This window comes from Musca domestica, unplaced genomic scaffold, assembly GCF_030504385.1.
Source record: "Musca domestica strain aabys unplaced genomic scaffold, Musca_domestica.polishedcontigs.V.1.1 11, whole genome shotgun sequence".
In the NCBI taxonomy this organism is placed as follows: Eukaryota; Metazoa; Arthropoda; class Insecta; order Diptera; family Muscidae; genus Musca; species Musca domestica.
Window position 1 is genome coordinate 5,770,622 of NW_026712133.1, and position 25,780 is coordinate 5,796,401.

The window sequence follows — 25,780 nt, forward strand, 5'->3', positions numbered from 1 at the left end:
GTATCTAACAGGTATCTGTTATAACTTTGTTTGTTGGCCGAGCAGATAGTTTTGTATTTCTTTGCTGATTCTATGAATTTTTTCCTAGTCTCAAGTGTGTTGCTTTTATTTGAGTTTGAGTTTTATTGGTAAATGATCTGACCATGTTTCATTTTCTACTACAAATTCCTCCACAAGGCTTAAAATTTCCTGGGATACTGCGTATATATCTTTTAAGGATTCTCCTGTTCCACTTATGTATGTAAGATGGCCATCTTCGTCTCCAAGAGTTCTGCCATTTAGAATGAGAAGGTTATTGTTGGTGCATAATTCTATTAGGAGGTTCCCTTTTCTATTTGTAAGTTTGTCCCGAGATTTTCGTGTGGCCATACCTGCAGCAAATAGTTCTCTATAAATTCCACTCAAATCTTGTGTCAATTCACCAATCCTTGAATTAAGGTCTCCGATTAGTATTATATCATTTTTTATCGAGAAGTTTGCGGATCTTTTTGTAGTCGTTGTCCCATTGAGCGGGCCTCCAGTATTGAAGAATAATGGTAAATAATGGTCCTTGTTTAGAGTGAAACTGATAACAATTGGTATTATCATACTGTATGACTCTATGCGTTATGCCCAATTTTGTAGTTCTTTCGTTGACTGCAAATATGATGCCACCAATTGCTTGGCCATATATGTGTTCTTTTGTTGCTGCAACGTTGTACAATTGAAATCCAGGGAAATATTTTTTTATGTTTTCAAATTTATTTTCAATCAAATGGGTTTCAGTGAGTATAATTATATCATTATTATGTAAATAAATAAAATATTTGTTTTCAATCCCATTTACATTATATGATTAAATAGAAAGGTTTTGAAAAGATACGTTTGGGATTGTATTTAGTTTTTTGACAAGTAGTCGTAGTTAGTGTCCACAGATTTAATAATGTCACCATAAAGTTTGTGTAGTTCATCTTTACCATCGTTCTTTCCGGCAATGAGCTTCCGAACTTTATTCCAACTAAACCATGTATTGTTTATCCTAATGCTGTCTTATTTAACTGTGATTCTATGTTCCTTACTTATGGCCAACATTTTCGACCTAAGACAAAGAGAAGCTTTTTGAAATTGTTGCTTTGATGGGATTAGATCTCGTTCTATATAGATGTTGGAACCAGCTAGCTTCCTGCTGTTACGCATAATTTCTTCCGATTCATGGCTCGTTTCAAATTCAGCCACTACACTCATTTTTCCATTTCTTTCATAAATTTTTCGAACAGATCTTGCCCTCATTCTCAGTTATAGTTTGTTTGTTAATAAATTATTTACATCTTTTGTTGGCTCATTTGTACAATTTAGGCCACGGATGAAAATTTTCCTGCTTTTGATATGTTCCTGCATCCAAATTATATCTTTTTTATTTTCTTCACATTCTCTTCGTACTTGATGTAGTTCCACCTTTAGCTGTTGATTTTTCGACCGTACAAGGTTAAACTTCGAACCAATTGAGGTTATTTCCACCTTTACTTCTTCAATATATTCCTTTGTAGAAAGTCATGTAATTGTGTTTCAGTCATGTAATCATGCTGATATTCCATGCGACGTTTAAGATGCAGTTGAATTACATGGGCTTGGTCAAAATGCCGAGGAAGAGACGTTACAGTTTCGCTAACAGATATTGGAACATTTACTACTGCGCCGCAAATGGCACTATGACTTTCGAAACCTAACGAAACTAACGATATTCCATGCGACGTTTAAGATGCAGTTGAATTACCTGGGCTTGGTCAAAATGCCGAGGAAGAGACGTTACAGTTTCGCTAACAGATACTGGAACATTTACAACTGCGCCGCAAATGGCACTTTGTCTTTCGAAACCTAACGCAACAATAACATAAATGGTAATCGAGCTGTAACCAAACGTTCCTCCACTGATGTTAAATCTTTAAGAGCTTCAGGAATGTCCGGAAAGACTAAACCGTTTGAAATTCGTATATTTAGTTTTTCCCACTTTTTATAGCTCTGCTGCAGGTTTTACAAAAAGTGTAAAAGCCATTAGCTGATGGAAAGCGTTCAGCTAAACAAAAAACTTCGGAAATAAAATTTAAATTGGACATACCTTGCTTTTGTGGAAGTTCAACTTGATGAGAAAACCACAAGCCTCTGCAGCATATGCATATCCTTGTTGGTCCTTGCTTGATTGTATCGTTGGAACCGCTCGTTATTCCGACGTCTTATAATCCTGGCAGATTCTTCTTGTCTTTCTTCGGCTGTTAACTGATACCTTCTTGTTATATTCCTTTCTGCCTGGTTCACATTGATTCTAATCCTGTTGCTGGGTTTAAGTCTATGGGTTTCTACCCTTGATATCGTTGATCTATTCAAGTCATGTTGCGAGATCCTCTGTAAAATCCTTCTTTGTTGTAGTTGAACAGTGTTTCTAAACGGTCGGAGGCACGGATTTCTGGATCCTGGCGACTACGGGAATGCGCTGCAGTGTTTCTTAGCTGTTCGTCTTAGGTCTTGTCGACGTAACCTCCTCCATCGTCCGCCATATGATCTTCGAATAGTATTGTTGTTCGTAGTTCTTAACGTTTCACGCTCTTCTCGAACAATACCCCGAATAATACGTCGCACTCTGCGAGATCTCGGCATTTTCATTATACCCTACACCACAAGGTGGTCAGGGTATTATGTCTTTGTGCATTTGTTTGTAACAGGCAGAAGGAAACGAGATAGACCCATAGTTCCTTTTGATGATCTGCATAGAATCACATTCTGAGTCGATTTATGCATGTCCGTCCGTCCGTCTGTCCATGTATTTTTGTAAACAAAGTACAGGTCGCATTTATTGCCCGATCCAGATGAAATTTTGCAAAGATCTTTTGTTTGCCCCAAGGACTAACCCTATTGAAATTGGAGATAATCGGACAAAATTTAGATATAGCTCCCATATATATCTTCGTCCGATTTGCCTTTTATTGTGCACCAAACCTGTAATATCAGCCCGAATTGTATGGAATTTTGCATATACACCCATATTAGGCCTGAAAATATGTATGCCAAATTTGATCGAAATCGGTTCAGATATAGCTATAGCTCCCATATATATTGTTCATCCGATTTGTTATTTTTGTCCACCGCCGCCGTAATATGCACTATGCAACAACAATATTTGGGGAAATATATCAAATACAGCTCAGAAATACATTTGCTAAATTTTATCGAGATCGGTTCAGATTTGGATATATCTCCCATATATATAACTTCGTCCGATTTACCTTTTATTGTGCACCAATCGTCTAATATTTGTCCAAATGGAATGGAATTTGGCACTTACGACCGAATTGAGTCTAGAAGCTAGTATGTCAAATTTGGTGAAGACCGGTTCAGATAAAGCTATAGCTTCCATATATATTATTCATCCGATTTTTTATATTTGTCCACCGCCGCCGTAATATGCACTATGCAACAACAATATTTGGGGAAATATATCAAATACAGCTCAGAAATATCTTTGCCAAATTTTATCGAGATTCGTTCAGATTTGGATATAGCTCCCATATATATCTTTATCTGATTTCAAATTAATTGTGCACCAAATGGGCAATACAATTCCGAATTTAAAAGATACAAATGCTTCGGCATATTTAGTTTTTTTGAACTTTAAATTATAATTATAATCATAGCGTGTATGATTGAATTCTCCCATAAAAACTTTTAATTGTTATGTGGAGCTCTACTTAATTAGCAAACTGGTGTAGGGTATCATAAAGTCGGCCCCGCCCGACGTGAAGACTTTCTTTACTGGTTTCATTTGAATTAGTTTGTGTAGTGTTTACAGCTTGAATTATTAAGTTATACTAACAGATATTGGTGGATGAGAAAAATACAACTTTAATACTTTTATTGACTACAGACTACACTTATAAACATTTACATATTTCTCCACTTGTTATGCTTTCGTTCAACCTGAACGAAGTAGCATAACCATGTAAGTTGGTTTTGTCTGTTACAACAAAAACCCCTTCGTCGACCGTGCCTTGTCTATTAATAAAACAGTGTGGCTTGTTTGTTCGGGATACCGTAGTATTTTGTTGTTGCAAAATGGTCAGACTTTATCCCTTTATTGTTGTTTTTATAAAAACAACGTTTGTTTATTAGTAGAGAACGACGGTAATGTTTACCAGGGGGTAAGGGATAAAGCCTGACCATTTTGCAACAACAAAATACTACGGTATCCCGAACAAACAAGCCACACTGTTCTGAAAGTGAGAAACTTAAAAACTATAGCTGTATTAACCCATTTTCACCAAATTTGATGTACTTCTGGGTTGAAGTCGGTCCAACGTACCAAAATCGTACCATAAACCTCAAATGGGATGAAGATGTATATGGGAGCTATATCCAAAACTGGACCGATCTTGATATAATTTAAAACGCGTATTAGTGGACATTATCTGATATCTGGTACCTAATATAATTTTTTGTGGGGTGTATATTACGAAAGCGAGGGACTTAAACACCACATCGGATGAAACATATATGTTGAGCTAGAGCTATATCTGAACCGATTTTCACCAAATTTAGAGTACTTATTTCTATGCTAAATTCGGTAGGAAGTGCCAAAATTCACACCATTTGGACTGATATTAGCCATTTGGTGCACAAGAAATCAAAATTCGGATGAAGATATATATGTGAGCTATATCCAAATCTTAACCGAACTTGATAAAATTTGATCTATGAAATGCTAGGCTGTATCTGATATCTGGTGCTAAATATCAGTGTTGTGGAGTGTATATAACGAATGTGAAGGACTTAAACACCAAAATCGGATGAAACATATATATGGGAGCTATAGCTAAATCTGAACCGATTTTCACCAAATTTGAAGGACTTGCTTCTAGGCTGAATTCGGTCGGAAATATCGAAATTCACACCATTTGGACTGATATTAGCCATATGTATGGGAGCTATATCTAAATTTGGACCGATTTTCACCAATTTCAATAGGGTTCGTCCTTGAGCCAAACAAATGTTATTTAGAAAATTTCATCCCAATCGAATAATAAATGCGACATGCATTTTGTTTATAAAAATACATGGACAGACGGACAGACAGACAGACGGACGGATGGACATTCATAAATCGACTTAGAATGTGATTCTATTCTGATCACCAAAAGGAACTATGGGTCTATCTCGTTTCCTTCTACATGTTACACACAAATGCACAAAGATATAATATCCTTACCACTATGTGGTGTAGGGTATAAAAACGAAAAGTCTAATTTATGATTTATTTCCTATTCATCAGTACCCCTTTACATTCGTTTTATCATCGTATTTAAATAAATTTTCAAACCGCAATTGTCAGTATTATAAAGGTGTTAGCAATATTTTCCAAATCAAAAGTAATTTTGAATTCGTAACTTTTAGAACACCATGCTTGTGCAAAATCCTATGTCAATTAATTAATTAATTAATTTCTGTGTATTTCTCACTTTTTTCAAAAGAATATTCAATTCCAAAAGGCATTCTGAAACAATTCTATACAAAATTCCTTATCAAAATAGAAAGTTCCCGCGATTTTCTTCTTTGAGTCAATTCGGCCAAGCAGTTCTCAAGTGATGTGTTACTATATACCTGGGGTTGGAGGGAGAGTCAAGAGTACGTCATATACTAACTATGGAACAAATATCTTCATTAGTTTGGCAAATATTAGGATTTTAGGTAACCGAAAAAATGGGCGTAAAATTAGGCGTGGTCACTTTTTCTTTGCAAAAAAAAAACAAACTCGGGGTAGAACGAACATATTAAAAGAGTATTCAAATCCGTCCAGCCGTTCATAGCTGGTTCGATTACCAACGATTTTTTACCCTCCACTTTGGACAGGAGGGTATATTAACTTTGTCATTCCGTTTGTAACATCCTTATATATTCGTCGTAGACCCCATAAAGTATATATATTCATAATCAGCATAAAATTTTAAGTGGATTTAACGATGTACCGCTGTTGGTCTGTCCGTCTGTCTGTTGAAATCACGATTATTATTTGACGTAGAGCGCCAAAATTTAGCAGAGCAATTTGTATTGTGTTTAGGATGGTTGGTATTGAAAATGAGACATGTCGGTCCACGTTTAGGTATAGTACCTCCCGATATTCGATATTTTGATGATTTATGCCACTTTTTTTACGGAAACATTGTATGCATAGGTCCACGTTTTGGTATATAGCGGTACCTCCCGATATTCGGTATTTTGATGATTTTTGACACACATTTTCACGACTTTCTCTGAAAATTTGTAGTTGTAGGTCATAATGGGTCCCAGTTCGTGTGGCGAATCATTGTAATTATAGGTCCACGTTTTCGTATAGTCCCCATATAACGGTTCCTCCCGATATTCGGTATTTTGATGATTTTTGCCACATTTTTCACGGATTTGTCTGAAAATTGGTATTTGTTGGTCATAATGGGTTCTAGCTCCTTTGACGAAACATTGAATGTATAGGTCCACGATTTGGTATAGCCCACATATAACGGTACCTCCCGCTATTCGGCATTTTACTAGTTTTTACCACATTTCTTGGCGGATTTGTCTAGAAATTGGTATTTGTTGGTCTTAATGGGTTCTAGCTCTTTTGGGGAAACACTGTATGTATAGGTACACGTTTTTGTATAGCCCCTATATAGCCGTATTTCCCGATATTCGGTATTTTGTTGATTTTTGTCAAATTTTCCCATGAATTTGTCTAAAAATTGGTATGCAGGGTTGCCCATATTCGACGGACCCTTGGGCCCATTCCAATCGACGAGGCTTGTCCGCAGGCAACATTCCTTGCGTCAATTGAATTTTGCACGGGAACAAATGCAAATCAATGCGAATAATCCGTTGTAAAGTGGACCGAGCCATGCCCAACTGCTGAGAACGGCGTTTTTGGGATGTTCTTGGGGACCTCTCAACACTGGCTCGTACGGCAGCGATATTCTCTGCCGATCGCCTTGTTCGACTTTTATATGGCCTCTTCGGATTAGAAAGAGCCTTACCAGTTGAAAATTTTTCGTATAAACGCTTAATGGTGTTCTTAGAAGGCGCACTTCTCACATTTTTTTTCACAATTGACTTCTTCTGTTGAATGTAAATTTCAACTATTTTAGAGCGCTCGCGTGGCGTGTATTTGTTCATGGTAAAAATCTGCTTGGACTGACGCTTCAAATGCGGTATGTCATTAAGCGATTTGACATCTCTGTCAAAAGTTATGGCGTTGCCTGATGGGTCCGTCGAATATGGGCAACCTTGTATGTATGTCATAATGGACTCTAATGTTTCCTTTACCCTAAGGTGGAGGGTATTAAAAGTTTGGCCCGGCCGAACTTAATGTTTTTTACTTGTTATATATATAGATTAAAAAGTAGTCGTGGTCAGTTACTCTGTCCCAAATAAATTCTTAGGGTTGGATGGAAAGTCAACAGTACCTCATATAATTATTTTCAAACCGATATCTTATCTTATATTTTTGGCAAATATAAGGATTTCAGATAAATCGAAATAGTGAGCGTAACAGTAGGCGTGGTCAATATTTTTTCTTTAAAAACCTTACTCGGGATATGATGAACGTTTGTACAAAAAATAATTGAAATCGATCCAGCCGTTTTCAACTGATTCCATTACAAACGAACAACAATCGCTTTTTATATATATAGAAGATAGATAGAAGATATATTTTCTGCCTAAATTTGGTTGGTGGTTTTTTATATTTTTCACGGATCAATAATTTTATGTTTTTTTACAGTATAACAAAACGCCAAGGATAAGAAAACTTCTTGAAAAAAAGGTGCTTCCCCACAGAGGCCCAAAGGATTTGCCTGTGTACACACATTTGGAAGATGCTCTACCATATGTCAAGAAAGGAGGCCACGCTTTTCATTGCGAAGTCGTCGACGCCTATCCCGAAATAGCAAAGCAATTTGATGTTTCCGAAATTTGTGACTTACGAGTAGTATTCGGATTGTTGGAGTCGGAGCTCTTAAATTTTGTTATACACAAAAACAGTCCATTTACGGAAATATTTCGCATAGTGTAAGTATTATACTAGTTAATATAAAATGTAAAGGTTTAAACGATACAGTTAACAAATTCAAATTTTTATATCCTGTTTTATCCTTTTTATACCCTCCACCATACGTATTATGGAGGGTATATTAAGTTTTTCTTTCATCGAAATAATAATTTTAGACCTAGCAAAGTATATATATTCTTGATCACGCTAGAGTCAAAACGAATTAAGATAGAAAGCTAACATTTTGCATAGATCAGTCTTTTGTCTGCAGGCAGGTGAAGATCGATCGTCTACATTGTTCCACAATATCGTAGAGCCCCCATATAACGGTACCCCCGATATTCGGTTTTTGGCGATTTTAGCCCATATTCGTTATTCTGATGATTTTATCGACATTATTCAAATTGCTTAAAATTTCGTATTTGAAGCTTGTAATGGGTACTACAACCTATGGCGGAAAATTGTATATGTAGGTCCACGTCCTCATATAGCCCACATATAACGTCACCACATATAAGTTCCACAATATTCCCCATACAACGGTACTTCCCGATATTCGGTATTTGGATGATTTTAGCCCATAGGTTGTATTACTCATTAAGATCACAATAACGAATATCGGGAGGCACCGTTATATGGGGGGCCTATACAAAGACGTGGACCTGCATACAAAAACTTTTGTCATAGGCTGTAGTACCCATTACGAACTTTAAATACGAAATTTGAAATAATTACAGTAAATAATGTCGCTAATGTCGCATTACCATTACATAGGGGCTATACGAAAACTGGACCGACATAGCCGATTTACGACCTTAACCTGCCTACTGGTAAACTATGCATGTATGCAAAGATAGAGTGATTGCAACAGACAGACGGACATCGCTAGATGGTCTTAGAATTTTACGCTGATCCAGGATATATATACTACATACAAACCTAATGACAAAGCTAATATACCCTCCATAGAATCATGGAGGTTATACCCCAAAATTAACGTTTTTTTTTTAACGCAATTTTTCAAGTTCCTTCAAAATGGTTGAAGGTATTAAAAGTTCGGCCCGGCCGAGCTTAGCTGCTTTTTTACTTGTTTTTATTTTTTAATTGCCATGCTTGGTACACCCTTCACCTTCAAAGTAGGGCTTATAAACTTTGTAACTACGTTTGTAACATCCCTAAATGTTCGTCGTATACCCTATGAAGTATATATATTATTGATTAGCATATTCTATAATTTTCTTAGTCGATGTCTCCACAACCACATTGTAAAAGAAAATCTTCAAAACAACAATTTGTATTGTGCCTCTTATTGAAAATGAGATATGTCAGTCCACGTTGTAGTATAGCCTCATTATATTCGGTATTTTAATGGTTTTAGTCACATTTTTGGGGATTTGTTCAAAAAATTGATATTTGTAGTGCGTGATGGGTTCTAGCTCCGGTGACGGAACATTGTACACATAGGTCAACGTTTTCGTATGGCCCCCATATAAGGCACCTCCATATATGCGGCATTTTTAAGCCACTCGTTCGACAGCTGTTGAAATTATTCCAGTGACAGCTCATTATATTGTTTACAAGCGTTCAAAACATTTTTGTGAGAATTTTCCAGAAAAAAAAGTTTTTCGCGATGGAATTCAATTGTGATATTGTGATTTATTTTTATTTTGGCTGGAAGACCAACATGAGCTCGGGATAAAGCCATTAAAATTCCAAAAATTGCCAGAACTTGCACCGAAACAAAAAAAAAATAGACTCAACAGATCTAAAGAGTTGCTTCCCTTGGTAGAAAGTGTTGAACCGCCGAATTTAGTTTTTTTCGATTAGAAAACATTCGTTGTCCAGCAGTTTGTAAACAACCAAAATGATCGTGTTTACTTACGAAAGAGGTCAGCTGAAAATGTGCACCTTCGGTTGGCCACCAGAACTCAAGCTCCGGCCATGGTGATGGTGTGGGCCGCCATAACAGACGATGGTCGCTCTCCACTCGTATTAATCGACCGTGGCATTAGAATAAATGTCGAATATTATCGCGAAAATATTCTGGAGGGTGTATTAAAGCCTTGGGCACGCAAACATTTTTTCCGCAGACTTTGGACATTCCAACAGGACTCTGCACCATCGCACTCAGCACGCGTCACCTAAGAATGATGACAAAATAAGGTTCCTCGCTTCATTTCCAGAGTACAATGGCCACCAAAATCTCCGGATACCAATCCGTTGGACTATTGTGTCTGGAGTAAATTGGAAAGCAAGGTTGGCACTAAAAAATACCAAAGTGTCGATCACTTTAAGCCGGGAATGGGCCATAATATCGCAGAGCAACAATCGGGCAGCGTGTGACGGTTTCATTGGCCGTTTGAAGGCCATAATTCGGCACAAGGTGACCAATTCGAACAAATCTAAACTTATTGTAAAATTCGATGCTATTTCCGACATAATTGCTTTCATTCAATAAAAATTTAAAAAAATGTGAAAATTATGGCGTTTGACTTTGCTTTAGTTTGACGTAGAACTTTAAAACTTGACAGAACAATTTGCATTGTGTCTAGGATGGTTGGTATTGAATATCGGTCCACGTTTTGGTATAGCCGCCATATAACGGTACTTATGTATATTGATGGTTTTTGTCACATATTTCCACGGATTTGTCTAAAATTTGGTATTTTTAGGTCATAATGGGTTCTAGCCCCCGTGGCGAAACATTGTATGTACAGGTCCACGTTTTTGTATAGCCCCCATATAACGGTACCTCCCGATAGTCAATGTTGGTGTTTGTAGGTCATAATGGGTTCTAGTTCCGGTAGAGAAACATAATATATAGAGGTCGACGTTTTGGTGTAGCCCAAAGAAGATTTCGTAGATGACAATCCTTAAAGTATAAAGTTGTCTATAGAGGATCCCATTTTAGTATGGTCCCATATATAGGCCTCACCCAATTTAAAATTTTTTGAAAAGATTAACATTATTATCCAAACGATCTTACTGGTATTTGTAGTTTAAAGTGTAAGACGCTTGAATTCAGATACATTTTATAAAATTTTTTCTCTACCCAACGTTTTAAAGTTTGGCCTACCCGAACTTAAAGTATTTTTACTTTTTTAAATTAATTTAGAGTGTGTTAACACTCATTTAAGCCTTGTGTAGAAAACTACTCACACAATATTTTATGCTTTAATTTTTGAATTCATTTTGTAAATTTCTGTCATGAAATTTGTGACAGTAATATTTACGTCGCATTGCCCACAAAATAACATAATTTGATTATAAAACCTTTTTTAGTATTGATCTACAAAAAACTTACGAAATTTGCCTTCGTGTGTAGTTTTCTACATATTTGCAATTTCATTGATATAAACATCAAAAAGATAAGTAGAATTCATTGTAGAATTAAGAAGGCTTTCAAGCTTTCAAATGTTTACAATTCTTTCACTTTTTTCATATGACAACACCTCATTGTCAACATTTATATTTACAAACCCATTGTATACGCACCAATCAGAAATGGGAATCTGTCTTCCATGCGGCAAGGTAAGTTTCAGAAAATGCCGACATGGATTTGCTTAAATATTAGCCGTAAGGTAAATATGATATATTTTAAAATATTATAATTAACATAACATTTTAATTTTGTAGACTTGATGCAATTACTGATGTTATCCACGAAAATACTAGGATGTAGTCTAGAATCGAATACAATTCATCTTAGAAGGAACTACGATGAATTCGATATTACTGGTAGAAGGAGCATTTTCTGAAGAACATATGGCTATTGTAGGCGGAATCGGTGCATTAATCGGGATAACTTCTGAAAATTGAATTTCAATCGGACTATTTACAGCAGGACTCTTTGTGTATTGTACCCAGGTTTTTGGATGGCGTAGTTTAAAATTATCAGGTTTTCACAAGAAGCAATTAATATTTTTGTGTAAACTACGTTAAAGTCCTTCTTCATTGCAGCTATTTATATTTTAGACTCTTTGAAAACACGGTAAACGTAAACTTAACACGTTAATTCCTTCACATTTTAAATGAAAATATTTATCACATAACCAGCAGGTTAATAATCTTTTATTTGTAAACACACTTTACTTTATTATGCAATAAAATATACTTCACCAGGTATAACAATTTTAAAGGAAAATATTATAAATTTGTTTACCGTTAATGTTAATTTCAGTTATTAAAAAATGCCTTAAAGTTGTTGTCAAAGTGAAAAAGGCAGCATTAGTGGTAATGAACACAAACAAACGTCGCGACAACAGCAAAGCAAGATGAAACAATATGTTAATACACTAAGCTAACCAAAAAAAACAATACAATTAAAAATTAAATTTATATATTAGAATTTACAATGTTGAAAAAAAACCTCAAAACACAACAAGAAATGCCAGACTAACTTGAGACTTCATTTGATTGCTCGTGCGATTCAATGACAACAGATCAACGGGATTAGGAACCGGAAAAATATGGTTCCTTTTGCTGGTGAGTCCGACTTTCTAACAATATTGAATTTATCAACGATCTATTGCAAAATACAAACAGCAAAAACAATCCTAGAATGAATTTTGATGCATCTCCGCTATTAAATCCTACGAATTATCAAAGACGGAACGCCAATTATATTCATTATAATCAAATAAGTAACATAAAAGAATCAACCCTGAAAAGACTTCTACAAACCAGCAATTACTTCCACGGCAACCAACCAAATGTATTTGCTAATCCCCCAGGAAGAAGGCGCCCTACTTTACCACCAAATAATGTACCACAATCTAATTACAATCAAGGGTAATCAAGCATTTTCAAATGTCAAACGAGTAAATTTATCGCCCAAAACGTATTTTCCTTGAAATTCACATCACTAAACAACATAATCAACTGGTATTTGAAATCTGATGGCTTTCCTGACGAATTGATGGCAATTTTATCTATGGCTGTGCTATGACTGTGTGCCTTTTGTTTGTCTCAATCTAAAAACTTAAAGTCGATCAGCTACCACAACGACCCATCCTAATTAGCGATTCGCAACTAGAAAACAACTCTGATATTAAATAATGCACACAAAATACTATCCCAAATCAAATTATTTATAATAATAAGTGTTCAATTTCTATTCTTAAACAACTTCATATGCTGCCGATGAATATCGTATTCTAAACCCTAAATTCCCGCCTTCGCGTACTTCTATTCTTAAATAACTCAGGATAGATCCAAAACCTTTAAACTGCAAATAATATTATTGCTCCGAGGTACACTTTTCGGGCCTGGAATGGTAAGAGATGTCAGATAAAATATTTGCAATACTGCCATATACACAAACTCATTTCGTCGACTACATATAGATTTATTAGGTCCTTATCCTAGGAACCACTCAGGACACATAGGGTTGCTAATAATATTACACCATGTATCAATATTTCATTGCATTTGTCTCTTGCTGAAGTTTCATGCTACGGAAACACAAGAATTTTTGCAAAAACAAAATTTTCAAATCTTCATAAGAAATTGCTCCGAAGGACATTTTTCTGGCCGGGAATGAAACAACAATGAAACATCTCGTCTATTTCGGCGACTCCATATGGACATACTACTTCCATATACTGGGCTCCAGTCAGTACACATAGGATTGCAAATAATATTAAAACATATTTAAAACATTATCACAAACAATGGGATATGTTGTGTGCTATTAGCTATAAGTTGTGCTAGATGTAGCAGTCTTCACCAAGCTATAAAATATTCTTCATACCACTCTACTTACCTGTTCAAAATGCTGAAACACGCTTCGTCCCATGAATCCACTGTCAATCTTCAAAGAGATGTCTTATTAGGCAACATGTGCGCAATCATATTTAAGAAGCTTACGAGAAAAGCCAGAACACCTACAATCTGCATGCAGTAACCTGAATATTAACAACTAATCAAATTGTATTTAGGACAAATTTTGCTTTAAGAGATTTTATAGAAAAATATTTTAATTCTAAAGTGACGCTGGTCTTCGTATACGAAGATAGTAAACATTCCAGAACGTACCATATGAAGAGATAAGTAGTGTTTTTACGAAAATACACATCGCCGAATACACCCACGCTCAGCTAATGTGAAAGACCTTAATATGACAGGATAAAGTTGTGAGCAAAAAACAAGTAAAAACCAGTAAAGAAAGTCTTCACGTCGGGCGGGGCCGACTTTATGATACCCTACACCAGTTTGCTAATTAAGTAGAGCTCCACATAACAATTAAAAGTTTTTATGGGAGAATTCAATCATACACGCTATGGTTATAATTATAATTTAAAGTTCAAAAAAACTAAATATGCCGAAGCATTTGTATCTTTTAAATTCGGAATTGTATTGCCCATTTGGTGCACAATTAATTTGAAATCGGATAAAGATATATATGGGAGCTATATCCAAATCTGAACGAATCTCGATAAAATTTGGCAAAGATATTTCTGAGCTGTATTTGATATATTTCCCCAAATATTGTTGTTGCATAGTGCATATTACGGCGGCGGTGGACAAATATAAAAAATCGGATGAATAATATATATGGAAGCTATAGCTTTATCTGAACCGGTCTTCACCAAATTTGACATACTAGCTTCTAGACTCAATTCGGTCGTAAGTGCCAAATTCCATTCCATTTGGACAAATATTAGACGATTAGTGCACAATAAAAGGTAAATCGGACGAAGTTATATATATGGGAGATATATCCAAATCTGAACCGATCTCGATAAAATTTAGCAAATGTATTTCTGAGCTGTATTTGATATATTTCCCCAAATATTGTTGTTGCATAGTGTATATTACGGCGGCGGTGGACAAAAATAACAAATCGGATGAACAATATATATGGGAGCTATAGCTATATCTGAACCGATTTCGATCAAATTTGGCATACATATTTTCAGGCCTAATATGGGTGTATATGCAAAATTCCATACAATTCGGGCTGATATTACACGTTTGGTGCACAATAAAAGGCAAATCGGACGAAGATATATATGGGAGCTATATCTAAATTTTGTCCGATTATCTCCAATTTCAATAGGGTTCGTCCTTGGGGCAAACAAAAGATCTTTGCAAAATTTCATCTGGATCGGGCAATAAATGCGACCTGTACTTTGTTTACAAAAATACATGGACAGACGGACGGACGGACGGACGGACAGACGGACGGACGGACATGCATAAATCGACTCAGAATGTGATTCTATGCAGATCATCAAAAGGAACTATGGGTCTATCTCGTTTCCTTCTGCCTGTTACAAACAAATGCACAAAGACATAATACCCTGACCACCTTGTGGTGTAGGGTATAAACATTAGTTTCGGCCGGGTCGAACTTTTAATACCTTCCACCTTAGGGTAAAGGAAGCATTAGAACCCATTATGACCTACAAATACCAATTTAGACAAACCCGTGAAAAAATGTGGCAAAATCATCAAAATACCGAATATAGGGAAGTACCGCTATATGGGGCTATACAAAAACGTAGACCTACACATATAATGTTTCGTCACATGAAGTAGGACCCATTATGACCTATAAATACCAATTTTCGGAAAAATCCGTGAAATTCAATGTCCCCTCGCGAAATACGCGTTATTACATACCACTTAAACTTACATTAGCAAAATCGAACTATGAAATAAATAATCCTCTCCGAAGTTTATGTACTGATTATAATAAGTTATACAACACGATTTCTTTGTGTGAACCCTTGCATGTCATAAAAAACTCTATTCTACTTTCTTAGTTTATAAAATAGTTGCCAGACTTAGTTTCTGTGATTTAGTATTTGTATTGTTTAGTTGTACTGTAGTTTAGTTTAGATACTTTAATTCTTTTTAATTGTTAAACCGGCCGATGTTCTAATGTAGCCGTATAATCCGGACTATGGGGTGTACGTGCTCCCTACGTTCTGGGGAGGTGGCCCTCTCGGTCGGCAGGGGCGGGAAAATGAGCCGTTGGGAACGATCGAAAAAAAATTCTAAGTCGATTTCTATCTGTTGAAATCACGATACAGCCCACATTATTTGAGGTAGAGCGTCAAAATTTAGCAGAACAATTTATATTGTCTAGGATGGTTGGTATTGAAAATGAAATATATCGGTCGACGTTTTGGTATAGTCCCCATATAACGGTACCTGCCGATATTCGGTATTTTGATGATTTTTGCCACATTTTTTCACGGATTTTTCCGAAAATTGGTATTTATAGGTCATAATGGGTCTTACTTCATGTGACGAAACATTATATGTGTAGGTCTACGTTTTTGTATAGCCCCATATAGCGGTACCTCCCTATATTCGGTATTTTGATGATTTTGCTACATTTTTTCACGGATTTGTCTAAATTGGTATTTGTGGGTCATAATGGGTCCTACCCTAAGGTGGAAGGTATTAAAAGTTCGACCCGGCCGAACCTTGTTGTTTGCTCACAACTTTATCCTGTCATATTAAGGTCTTTCACATTAGCTGAGCGTGGGTGTATTCGGCGATGTGTATTTTCGTAAAAACACTACTTATCTCTTCATATGGTACGTTCTGGAATGTTTACTATCTTCGTATACGAAGACCAGCGTCACTTTAGAATTAAAATATTTTTCTATAAAATCTCTTAGAGCAAAATTTGTCCTAAATACAATTTGATTAGTTGTTAATATTCAGGATACTGCATGCAGATTGTAGGTGTTATGGCTTTTCTCGTAAGCTTCTTAAATATGATTGCGCACATGTTGCCTAATAAGACATCTCTTTGAAGATTGACAGTGGATTCATGGGACGAAGCGTGTTTCAGCATTTTGAACAGGTAAGTAGAGTGGTATGAAGAATATTTTATAGCTTGGTGAAGACTGCTACATCTAGCACAACTTATAGCTAATAGCACACAACATATCCCATTGTTTGTGATAATGTTTTAAATATGTTTTAATATTATTTGCAATCCTATGTGTACTGACTGGAGCCCAGTATATGGAAGTAGTATGTCCATATGGAGTCGCCGAAATAGACGAGATGTTTCATTGTTGTTTCATTCCCGGCCAGAAAAATGTCCTTCGGAGCAATTTCTTATGAAGATTTGAAAATTTTGTTTTTGCAAAAATTCTTGTGTTTCCGTAGCATGAAACTTCAGCAAGAGACAAATGCAATGAAATATTGATACATGGTGTAATATTATTAGCAACCCTATGTGTCCTGAGTGGTTCCTAGGATAAGGACCTAATAAATCTATATGTAGTCGACGAAATGAGTTTGTGTATATGGCAGTATTGCAAATATTTTATCTGACATCTCTTACCATTCCAGGCCCGAAAAGTGTACCTCGGAGCAATAATATTATTTGCAGTTTAAAGGTTTTGGATCTATCCTGAGTTATTTAAGAATAGAAGTACGCGAAGGCGGGAATTTAGGGTTTAGAATACGATATTCATCGGCAGCATATGAAGTTGTTTAAGAATAGAAATTGAACACTTATTATTATAAATAATTTGATTTGGGATAGTATTTTGTGTGCATTATTTAATATCAGAGTTGTTTTCTAGTTGCGAATCGCTAATTAGGATGGGTCGTTGTGGTAGCTGATCGACTTTAAGTTTTTAGATTGAGACAAACAAAAGGCACACAGTCATAGCACAGCCATAGATAAAATTGCCATCAATTCGTCAGGAAAGCCATCAGATTTCAAATACCAGTTGATTATGTTGTTTAGTGATGTGAATTTCAAGGAAAATACGTTTTGGGCGATAAATTTACTCGTTTGACATTTGAAAATGCTTGATTACCCTTGATTGTAATTAGATTGTGGTACATTATTTGGTGGTAAAGTAGGGCGCCTTCTTCCTGGGGGATTAGCAAATACATTTGGTTGGTTGCCGTGGAAGTAATTGCTGGCTTGTAGAAGTCTTTTCAGGGTTGATTCTTTTATGTTACTTATTTGATTATAATGAATATAATTGGCGTTCCGTCTTTGATAATTCGTAGGATTTAATAGCGGAGATGCATCAAAATTCATTCTAGGATTGTTTTTGCTGTTTGTATTTTGCAATAGATCGTTGATAAATTCAATATTGTTAGAAAGTCGGACTCACCAGCAAAAGGAACCATATTTTTCCGGTTCCTAATCCCGTTGATCTGTTGTCATTGAATCGCACGAGCAATCAAATGAAGTCTCAAGTTAGTCTGGCATTTCTTGTTGTGGTTTGAGGTTTTTTTTCAACATTGTAAATTATAATATTTAAAATTTAATTTTTAATTGTATTGTTGTGCTGGAAATATTTTTTTGGTTACCGTAGTGTATTAACATATTGTTTCATCTTGCTTTGCTGTTGTCGCGACGTTTGTTTGGGTTTATTACCACTAATGCTGCCTTTTACACTTTGACAACAACTATAAGGCATTTTAATAACTGAAATTAACATCATTCTTTTACGGTAAACAAATTTATAATATTTTCCTTTAAAATTGTTATACCTGGTGAAGTATATTTTATTGCATATACAGTGAAGTGTGTTTAAAAATAAAAGAGCATTAACCTGCTGGTTATGTGATAAATATTGTCATTAAAAGAGTCTAAAATATTAATAGCTGCAATGAAGAAGGACTTTAACGTAGTTTACACAAAAATATTTATTGCTTCTGGTGAAAACTTGATAATTTTAAACTTCGCCATCCAAAAACCTGGGTACAATACACAAAGAGTCCTGCTGTAAATAGTCCGATTGAAATTCAATTTTCAGAAGTTATCCCGATTAATGCACCGATTCCGCCTACAATAGCCATATGTTCTTCAGAAAATGCTGCTTCTACTAGTAACAACGAATTATTCGTAGTTCCTTCTAAGATGAATTGTATTCGATGCTAGACTACATCCTAGTATTTCCGTATTTTCATTAAACCTGTACAGACTCTATCTTTGTTAATATATATATATATATATATATATATATATATATATATATATATATATATATATATATATATATATATATATATATATATATATATATATATATATATATATATATATATATATATATATATATTTGTTCGGGATACCGTTTCAAAATGCCAGGCTTTATCCCTTTATTGTTGTTTTTATAAAACAACGTTTGTTTATTAGTGGCGAACGATGGTAATGTTTACCTGGGGTAAGGTAGGGAATACCTACGTTTCGGAAAGAGCCACCAATCCTCATCAGTTCCCTTGTTTTTGTATGGGATATTCTCCTTAGAAGTTATTTTAAAAATAACTTCTATGACAAAAAACATTTTTATACCCTACACCACAAGTGGTCAGGGTATTATGTCTTTGTGCATTTGTTTGTAACAGGCAGAAGGAAACGAGATAGACCCATAGTTCCTTTTGATGATCTGCATAGAATCACATTCTGAGTCGATTTATGCATGTCCGTCCGTCCGTCTGTCCGTCCGTCTGTCCGTCCGTCTGTCCGTCCGTCCGTCTGTCCATGTATTTTTGTAAACAATGTACAGGTCGCAGTTATTGCCCGATCCAGATGAAATTTTGCAAAGATCTTTTGTTTGCCCCAAGGACGAACCCTAATGAAATTGGAGATAATCGGACAAAATTTAGATATAGCTCCCATATATATCTTCGTCCGATTTGCCTTTTATTGTGCACCAAACGTGTAATATCAGCCCGAATTGTATGGAATTTTGCATATACACCCATATTAGGCCTGAAAATATGTATGCCAAATTTGATCGAAATCGGTTCAGATATAGCTATAGCTCCCATATATATTGTTCATCCGATTTGTTATTTTTGTCCACCGCCGCCGTAATATGCACTATGCAACAACAATATTTGGGGAAATATATCAAATACAGCTCAGAAATACATTTGCTAAATTTTATCGAGATCGGTTCAGATTTGGATATATCTCCCATATATATAACTTCGTCCGATTTACCTTTTATTGTGCACCAATCGTCTAATATTTGTCCAAATGGAATGGAATTTGGCACTTACGACCGAATTGAGTCTAGAAGCTAGTATGTCAAATTTGGTGAAGACCGGTTCAGATAAAGCTATAGCTTCCATATATATTATTCATCCGATTTTTTATATTTGTCCACCGCCGCCGTAATATGCACTATGCAACAACAATATTTGGGGAAATATATCAAATACAGCTCAGAAATATCTTTGCCAAATTTTATCGAGATTCGTTCAGATTTGGATATAGCTCCCATATATATCTTTATCCGATTTCAAATTAATTGTGCACCAAATGGGCAATACAATTCCGAATTTAAAAGATACAAATGTTTCGGCATATTTAGTTTTTTTGAACTTAAAATTATAATTATAATCATAGCGTGTATGATTGAATTCTCCCATAAAAACTTTTAATTGTTATGTGGAGCTCTACTTAATTAGCAAACTGGTGTAGGGTATCATAAAGTCGGCCCCGCTCGACGTGAAGACTTTCTTTACTGGTTTTTATTTAATTCTTTGGTTCCTCTTCTATTGAGCTTACAACGTCGTGAATAAAAAATGTAAGAAAATGCAGGCGCTAAGAATTGAGAAGCTATAGGTACGGTTTTAGAAGATTGCATTTCGACCGGAGCATTTCCTGTAACGATTTCAATAGTTTTATCATCAATAGAGGGTGGGATGTCCGAGCCAAAAGATTTGGCAGCGTTGTGTGAGCCACAGCTGGTGAATTTAAACGGATCAAATCATCACCAGGTACAACAACTGAGGATTTCTTTCGTTTCGGAGATCCATCCAGGAATTGAAAATCATTAAATTTTTTTTCAAAGTTTTGAAGCTTTAAAAATTCTTCGTCGAAGCCCTTCTTCAAAGCTGCTAATTCAGTTTTAGACTCCTTGAAATGAGTATAAAAGTTAATTTCTAAGGGCCTTTATGCTGATTATGATTATGGATGTTACAAACGGAATGAACAATTTAATATACCCTCCTTTCCAGGGTGAAGGGTATAAAAACGAAAGATTATATGCATTTTAATTCCTACCCTTCCCAAATTAAAAGTTAAACTTTTAAAATTCGTTCATTATTGTTATATGTCATTATCATAAGTGATTTCTCACCATTATTATTTTTACATAATTGTAGTATTTTTATGTAATTCCTTTCAAATATGCTGTTAATTCATAACAATGTGACAGCAAAAAGTAATGAATGTTTCAAGTTTAAGAACGGTTATAAAATCTATTTTCGAAGTGACCTAGAAAAACCGAAGGCATATTCGTCATCTGTGGGCACCCACAAACCGGAATTGAAATAGTAGAAGAGGTGTTTTTTTTTGTTGAACATTTTTATCACAGCACAATCAATGAGACGCTACAGCGTTTTCGAGACTACAGCGTTGCGACGTGTTGCAGTAGCATAGTCCCCAGCCAATCCACATCTTCGTCGTCCTAATCGGAGTCGTCGTCGAGGCATGGAACTCCACCGCAGTCTCCTGAACAACAACCAGTGCCGCATCATCTTACGCCACGTGTTGCTGTTCCAACTCTGGATTGTGCTTCGCCAATGCAATACAATGCAACGGACTCCGAGGCAAAATATATGAGAAACGGAGGAATGTTAAGATCGCAACGGTGCAGGAAACTAATCTGAATGAAAATTGCAGTCTACAACGTTGTTATGGTTACAACGTATTGAGAAAGGATCGCACCATAAGTGGAGGTGGTGGATTAGCGTTCCTGTTACACCTATATACCTATCTTTCTTGAGCTACTTTCTAGTGACCCATACATTCTATGTCAAGTGTGGAACTGCTGACGTAGAGGTTGTAAATGTGCATATCCCGCCAATTAATAACTGTGAACCACGTTATTTGCCAGATATTAGGCCATTTTAGGTAGGTACAATGCTGCAGCGGCTCTTTATATACCTGCTGGTCGAACCCGCGATAAGACCATATTTCTTAGCAGAGGCAGCGGGGTTAGTAATGAGCGTGATGATATCCGTCATTCCAACCTTACTGATTCTAGATTCAGTGATTTGAAAGCGCAAGTCAACCGGTTGGTACACGAGCATAAGAAGAAAAAGTTGCTAGACCATCCGTAGTGTTGCAAAATGGGAACCGTTATGAGTAACATTATAATGGTTAAGTCGCTCTTGAAACCTGGAGAAAATGATGATAGGACCTCAGTCAATTTTAGCGACGTAATGGTGACAGATCCGAGGAGTGCGCTGAATATTTTAACCGACAATTTGTCGAGCACCCCGAGTCATCCAAAGCGTTGGGCCCAGACGAAATCTCAATGGAAATGCTGAAACAGCGGGATACGCCGGGAGTCGAGGACCTGACGAAAGCTACTGAAGCCAGGCAAGGATGCCAAAGGCAAACGGTACAGGCCGATTTCGCCTTTGTCGCCTGTAGCTAAGACTCTCCCAGCATTAGAGGAAGCTATCCAGTTGCCAACCAGCAACACGGATTCCGTTCACACAACAGCATTACACGCCATTTCCACACATATTAGTAGAGGATTGAACCAGAACAAGTGGTGTGACAGAACAGTGTTGGTAGCCCTGGACCTATCAAAGTCATTTGATATGGTCAATCATGCCATACTGTTTGAGGACGTGCAGAGAACTACTCTCCGGCCAAGTTTGAAATGTTGGATAATAAACTATATGTGTCCAAAGCCCGTAGAGTGATACTGGGAGTACCCCAAGGTGGGGTGATATCTCCGGAGCTGTTCAACCCATACCTTTCCGGAAATCCTCGCCCTCTAGACGACATAGATATCGTAACGTTTGCGGATCGTAACGTATGACCTGGTGACCAGATTAACAGAATACAAACATCTATATGTACTACTGCTACAACATCAAGAACAAAACAATGTTTGCAAAAACAATCAGATGTACTACAATTTTACAACGATCAAGTGCAATTTATCCTCAAAGATGGCATCCCGTTTTTGATTATGATGAAATAAGTAACATGAAAGAATCAACCCTGACAAGTCTTTTACAAGCCAACAATTACTTTCAACGGTTACAAACCAAACTAATTTGCTAATCCCCTGGATTGAAGTCGTCCACTTTACCACCAAATAATGTTTGCAATAAAAATCAGAAAAGGTGTTTTTTGAAGACTTTTGTCACAGCGCAATCAATGAATTAACACATTAAAATCTGATTTTGATGTTCTAAACAAATATTCAGTGTTCTATAGAATAAAGGTAGGCGAGGGTTTAGAGGGGTATAATCCATGGTAGAATTACAAGGTAACCCTTTCAGGCCAGCTGGTATCAATTTGATATGTCAAAAAATTGTTGTAATTTGAATTCGCCTTCATTTACACATAAGAAAATTGTTGCATGATTTCAAACTTTAACAATGCTATTGATAGAAAATCGAGATTTTACGTTTTTATAGAGTATGAGGGAAAAAGTGCATAATCAACATATTGTAGGCATAGGTAATATGGAGATCTAAAATTCGTGGATATTTGAAATAAGTGAAACAGGGAATCAATTTAATATATAAGATAAACCGATACATGGAATTTCATTATCTTATTTGTACGGATTTTCAACTATGTTATACACTATAGGGCTTCAACAGTGAAAGGTGAATGATTTCAAAGCATATTGGATTGGTTTGGGGAACAAAACATTGGCAATTTTTGGGGTGTGATTAAATATTGAGATAATTTTTTTTTTTTCAAATTGTTCGAATGTAATAAAGTTATCTATACATAAAAAACTTCCTGTCTGCTATACATTTCATAGCTAAGAAAATAATAATATGCGTGGACTCACAGTAGACTCAGCCCCCTGTATCTTCTACAATCTTTGATCCAAATCTTAAGTAAGCCTGAGGAGTAAATATAACCTAAAGTACCTTTTAGGTAGCATGTCACTACAGCGAGAAAGCTGACGATGTAGCAAAAGAAAAAAGGCTACACCCCAGAACCAAAACAAAACCTAATTTTAAAGCATCAAAACTAATTTTCCGGATATTTTCTTGTAAAGAACATTATGGCTGTTGAATATGAAATCAAAGTTGCCAACGTTACCAAGACTGCAGGCTGTGTAAGCATGATGAAGAGATAACAACGATTGGACATCTATTATCGCAAATGTCCTTCGTTGGCGCGCTGGAAACTATGTATTAGGGGCGATCACTCCATTTCCAGTCTATGTGATTTTCAAAAATGTTGTATTGAACGTGCTACAATCAAACCAATATGCAGCGGCTTCAGCATTACTTTCAATCGATGTTGGAAGTTTTGAATAATTGCTTTTGTAATAGAAAAAACAACAATTTTGAAAAATTTTAATTCAATATTCTGATTGGAAAAACAATTTGCCCCAAATTTTGTACTTCAAATCAATTCGCCCTGACTACAACTTTGACATATCAAGTTTCCAAAAAAGTTGCTTTGTTGTAATTTTCGCCTATGTTGCTACCTGGTATTTCTACCATGGTATAATCTCAGTTGACATTAAAAATAAAATTCTATAAATACCGAACCAAATTTCAGTTCAAATTTTGGGATTGCAATGTTTTTATTTTGTATCTCTATATATTACATTCTCTTTTATTATATTTTCTTTTTTATAATGTAAATATATATGAAAACATGCTTTTGTTAAGAGAAGGACGCGAAGCCCCTACACCGACTGAAGTTAGGAAACTGTTTCACCTCTACCAATCTGACATTCCACGACCACCAGATGGCATAAAAATTAGAATGTACGCAGATGATTGTACGCCCATGGAGTCAGGATCCATTATTTATAAAATTTGTGACCTGCTAAACCCCTACTTAGTTGTTTTAATCGGCTCTTTCACTGCGAAGAATATGAAAATATCCTTCACGAAATCGACGTCTCCACAACAAACTCCGCCAGAGCCGGAATCGAGACCAACCCGGACAATTGTTCTGCTCTGTTTGCTATAATCGCCATAGATCGGTCTTTGTGAGATGCAACGAATGTATGGAGTGGGTGCACTTCCAGAATTGTTCCGGCTTAAATCGGATTCAGGAGTATAGCTATAAGGACTACAATGCTTATTGATGCGCCAATTTAGACCCCAGTGAGTCATAATCTTTGTCGTCGCAGTATGATGCTCCCCCGGACAGCCACGCATAGCTTTTCAAGTTCCGGATAACGCATAAGATCAAGGCGATTCAGGAAACGAGACTGAGAACGACCTACAATCTCCAAAGTTATGATGGACACAACATATTGAGGAAGGATCCCACCAGCGGTGGGGGGTTATTGTTCCCATCGCACAATTGTATTGCATAGGATAGTGGTCATAGCTGTGCTCCGCTTTTTTGCCCAATTTCAGTACACTTCTAGTAGGCATTCCGTCAAAGCGACGCCAGAGCTTCATAGCGCTGGCTGAGAAAATTGATAGATCCACGTTTTACACAATGGTTTAGGACACAAGCACAAAAATTACGTAGCATGGCCATCATTTCTTTAGGCTTACACTACCACCCCATTATTGTCGCCATCGACAGACCACCCGGCTTCATAGACTCTGAACACCGCACTTTCCATAACCATGGGTAAACCAATTGGCAAGAATTCAGAGCAATTACTTTCAACGGCAACCAACAAAATGCATTTGCTAATCCCACAGATTGTAACCGCCCTACTTACCACCAAATAATGTTTACAATGACAATCAGATGTACTACAATCTAACCACGGTCAAGTAAAATTTATCGCCACGCATTATCCGTCCACCACCATAAACAACTGG

General features: G+C 36.2%; 1 protein-coding gene across 4 annotated transcripts in view; it reads left to right on the forward strand.

The window, feature by feature from the left end:
• The window catches only part of LOC101888976 (ionotropic receptor 75a), an 814,889-nt gene that overhangs the window by 605,885 nt on the left and 183,224 nt on the right, over positions 1-25,780 (forward strand). For all 4 annotated transcript variants that reach the window (XM_059130193.1, XM_059130216.1, XM_059130199.1 and 1 more), the window contains one exon: positions 7,775-8,061. In XM_059130193.1, the coding sequence (XP_058986176.1) occupies positions 7,775-8,061 (287 nt within the window). The remainder of the gene's footprint in view (positions 1-7,774; positions 8,062-25,780) is intronic.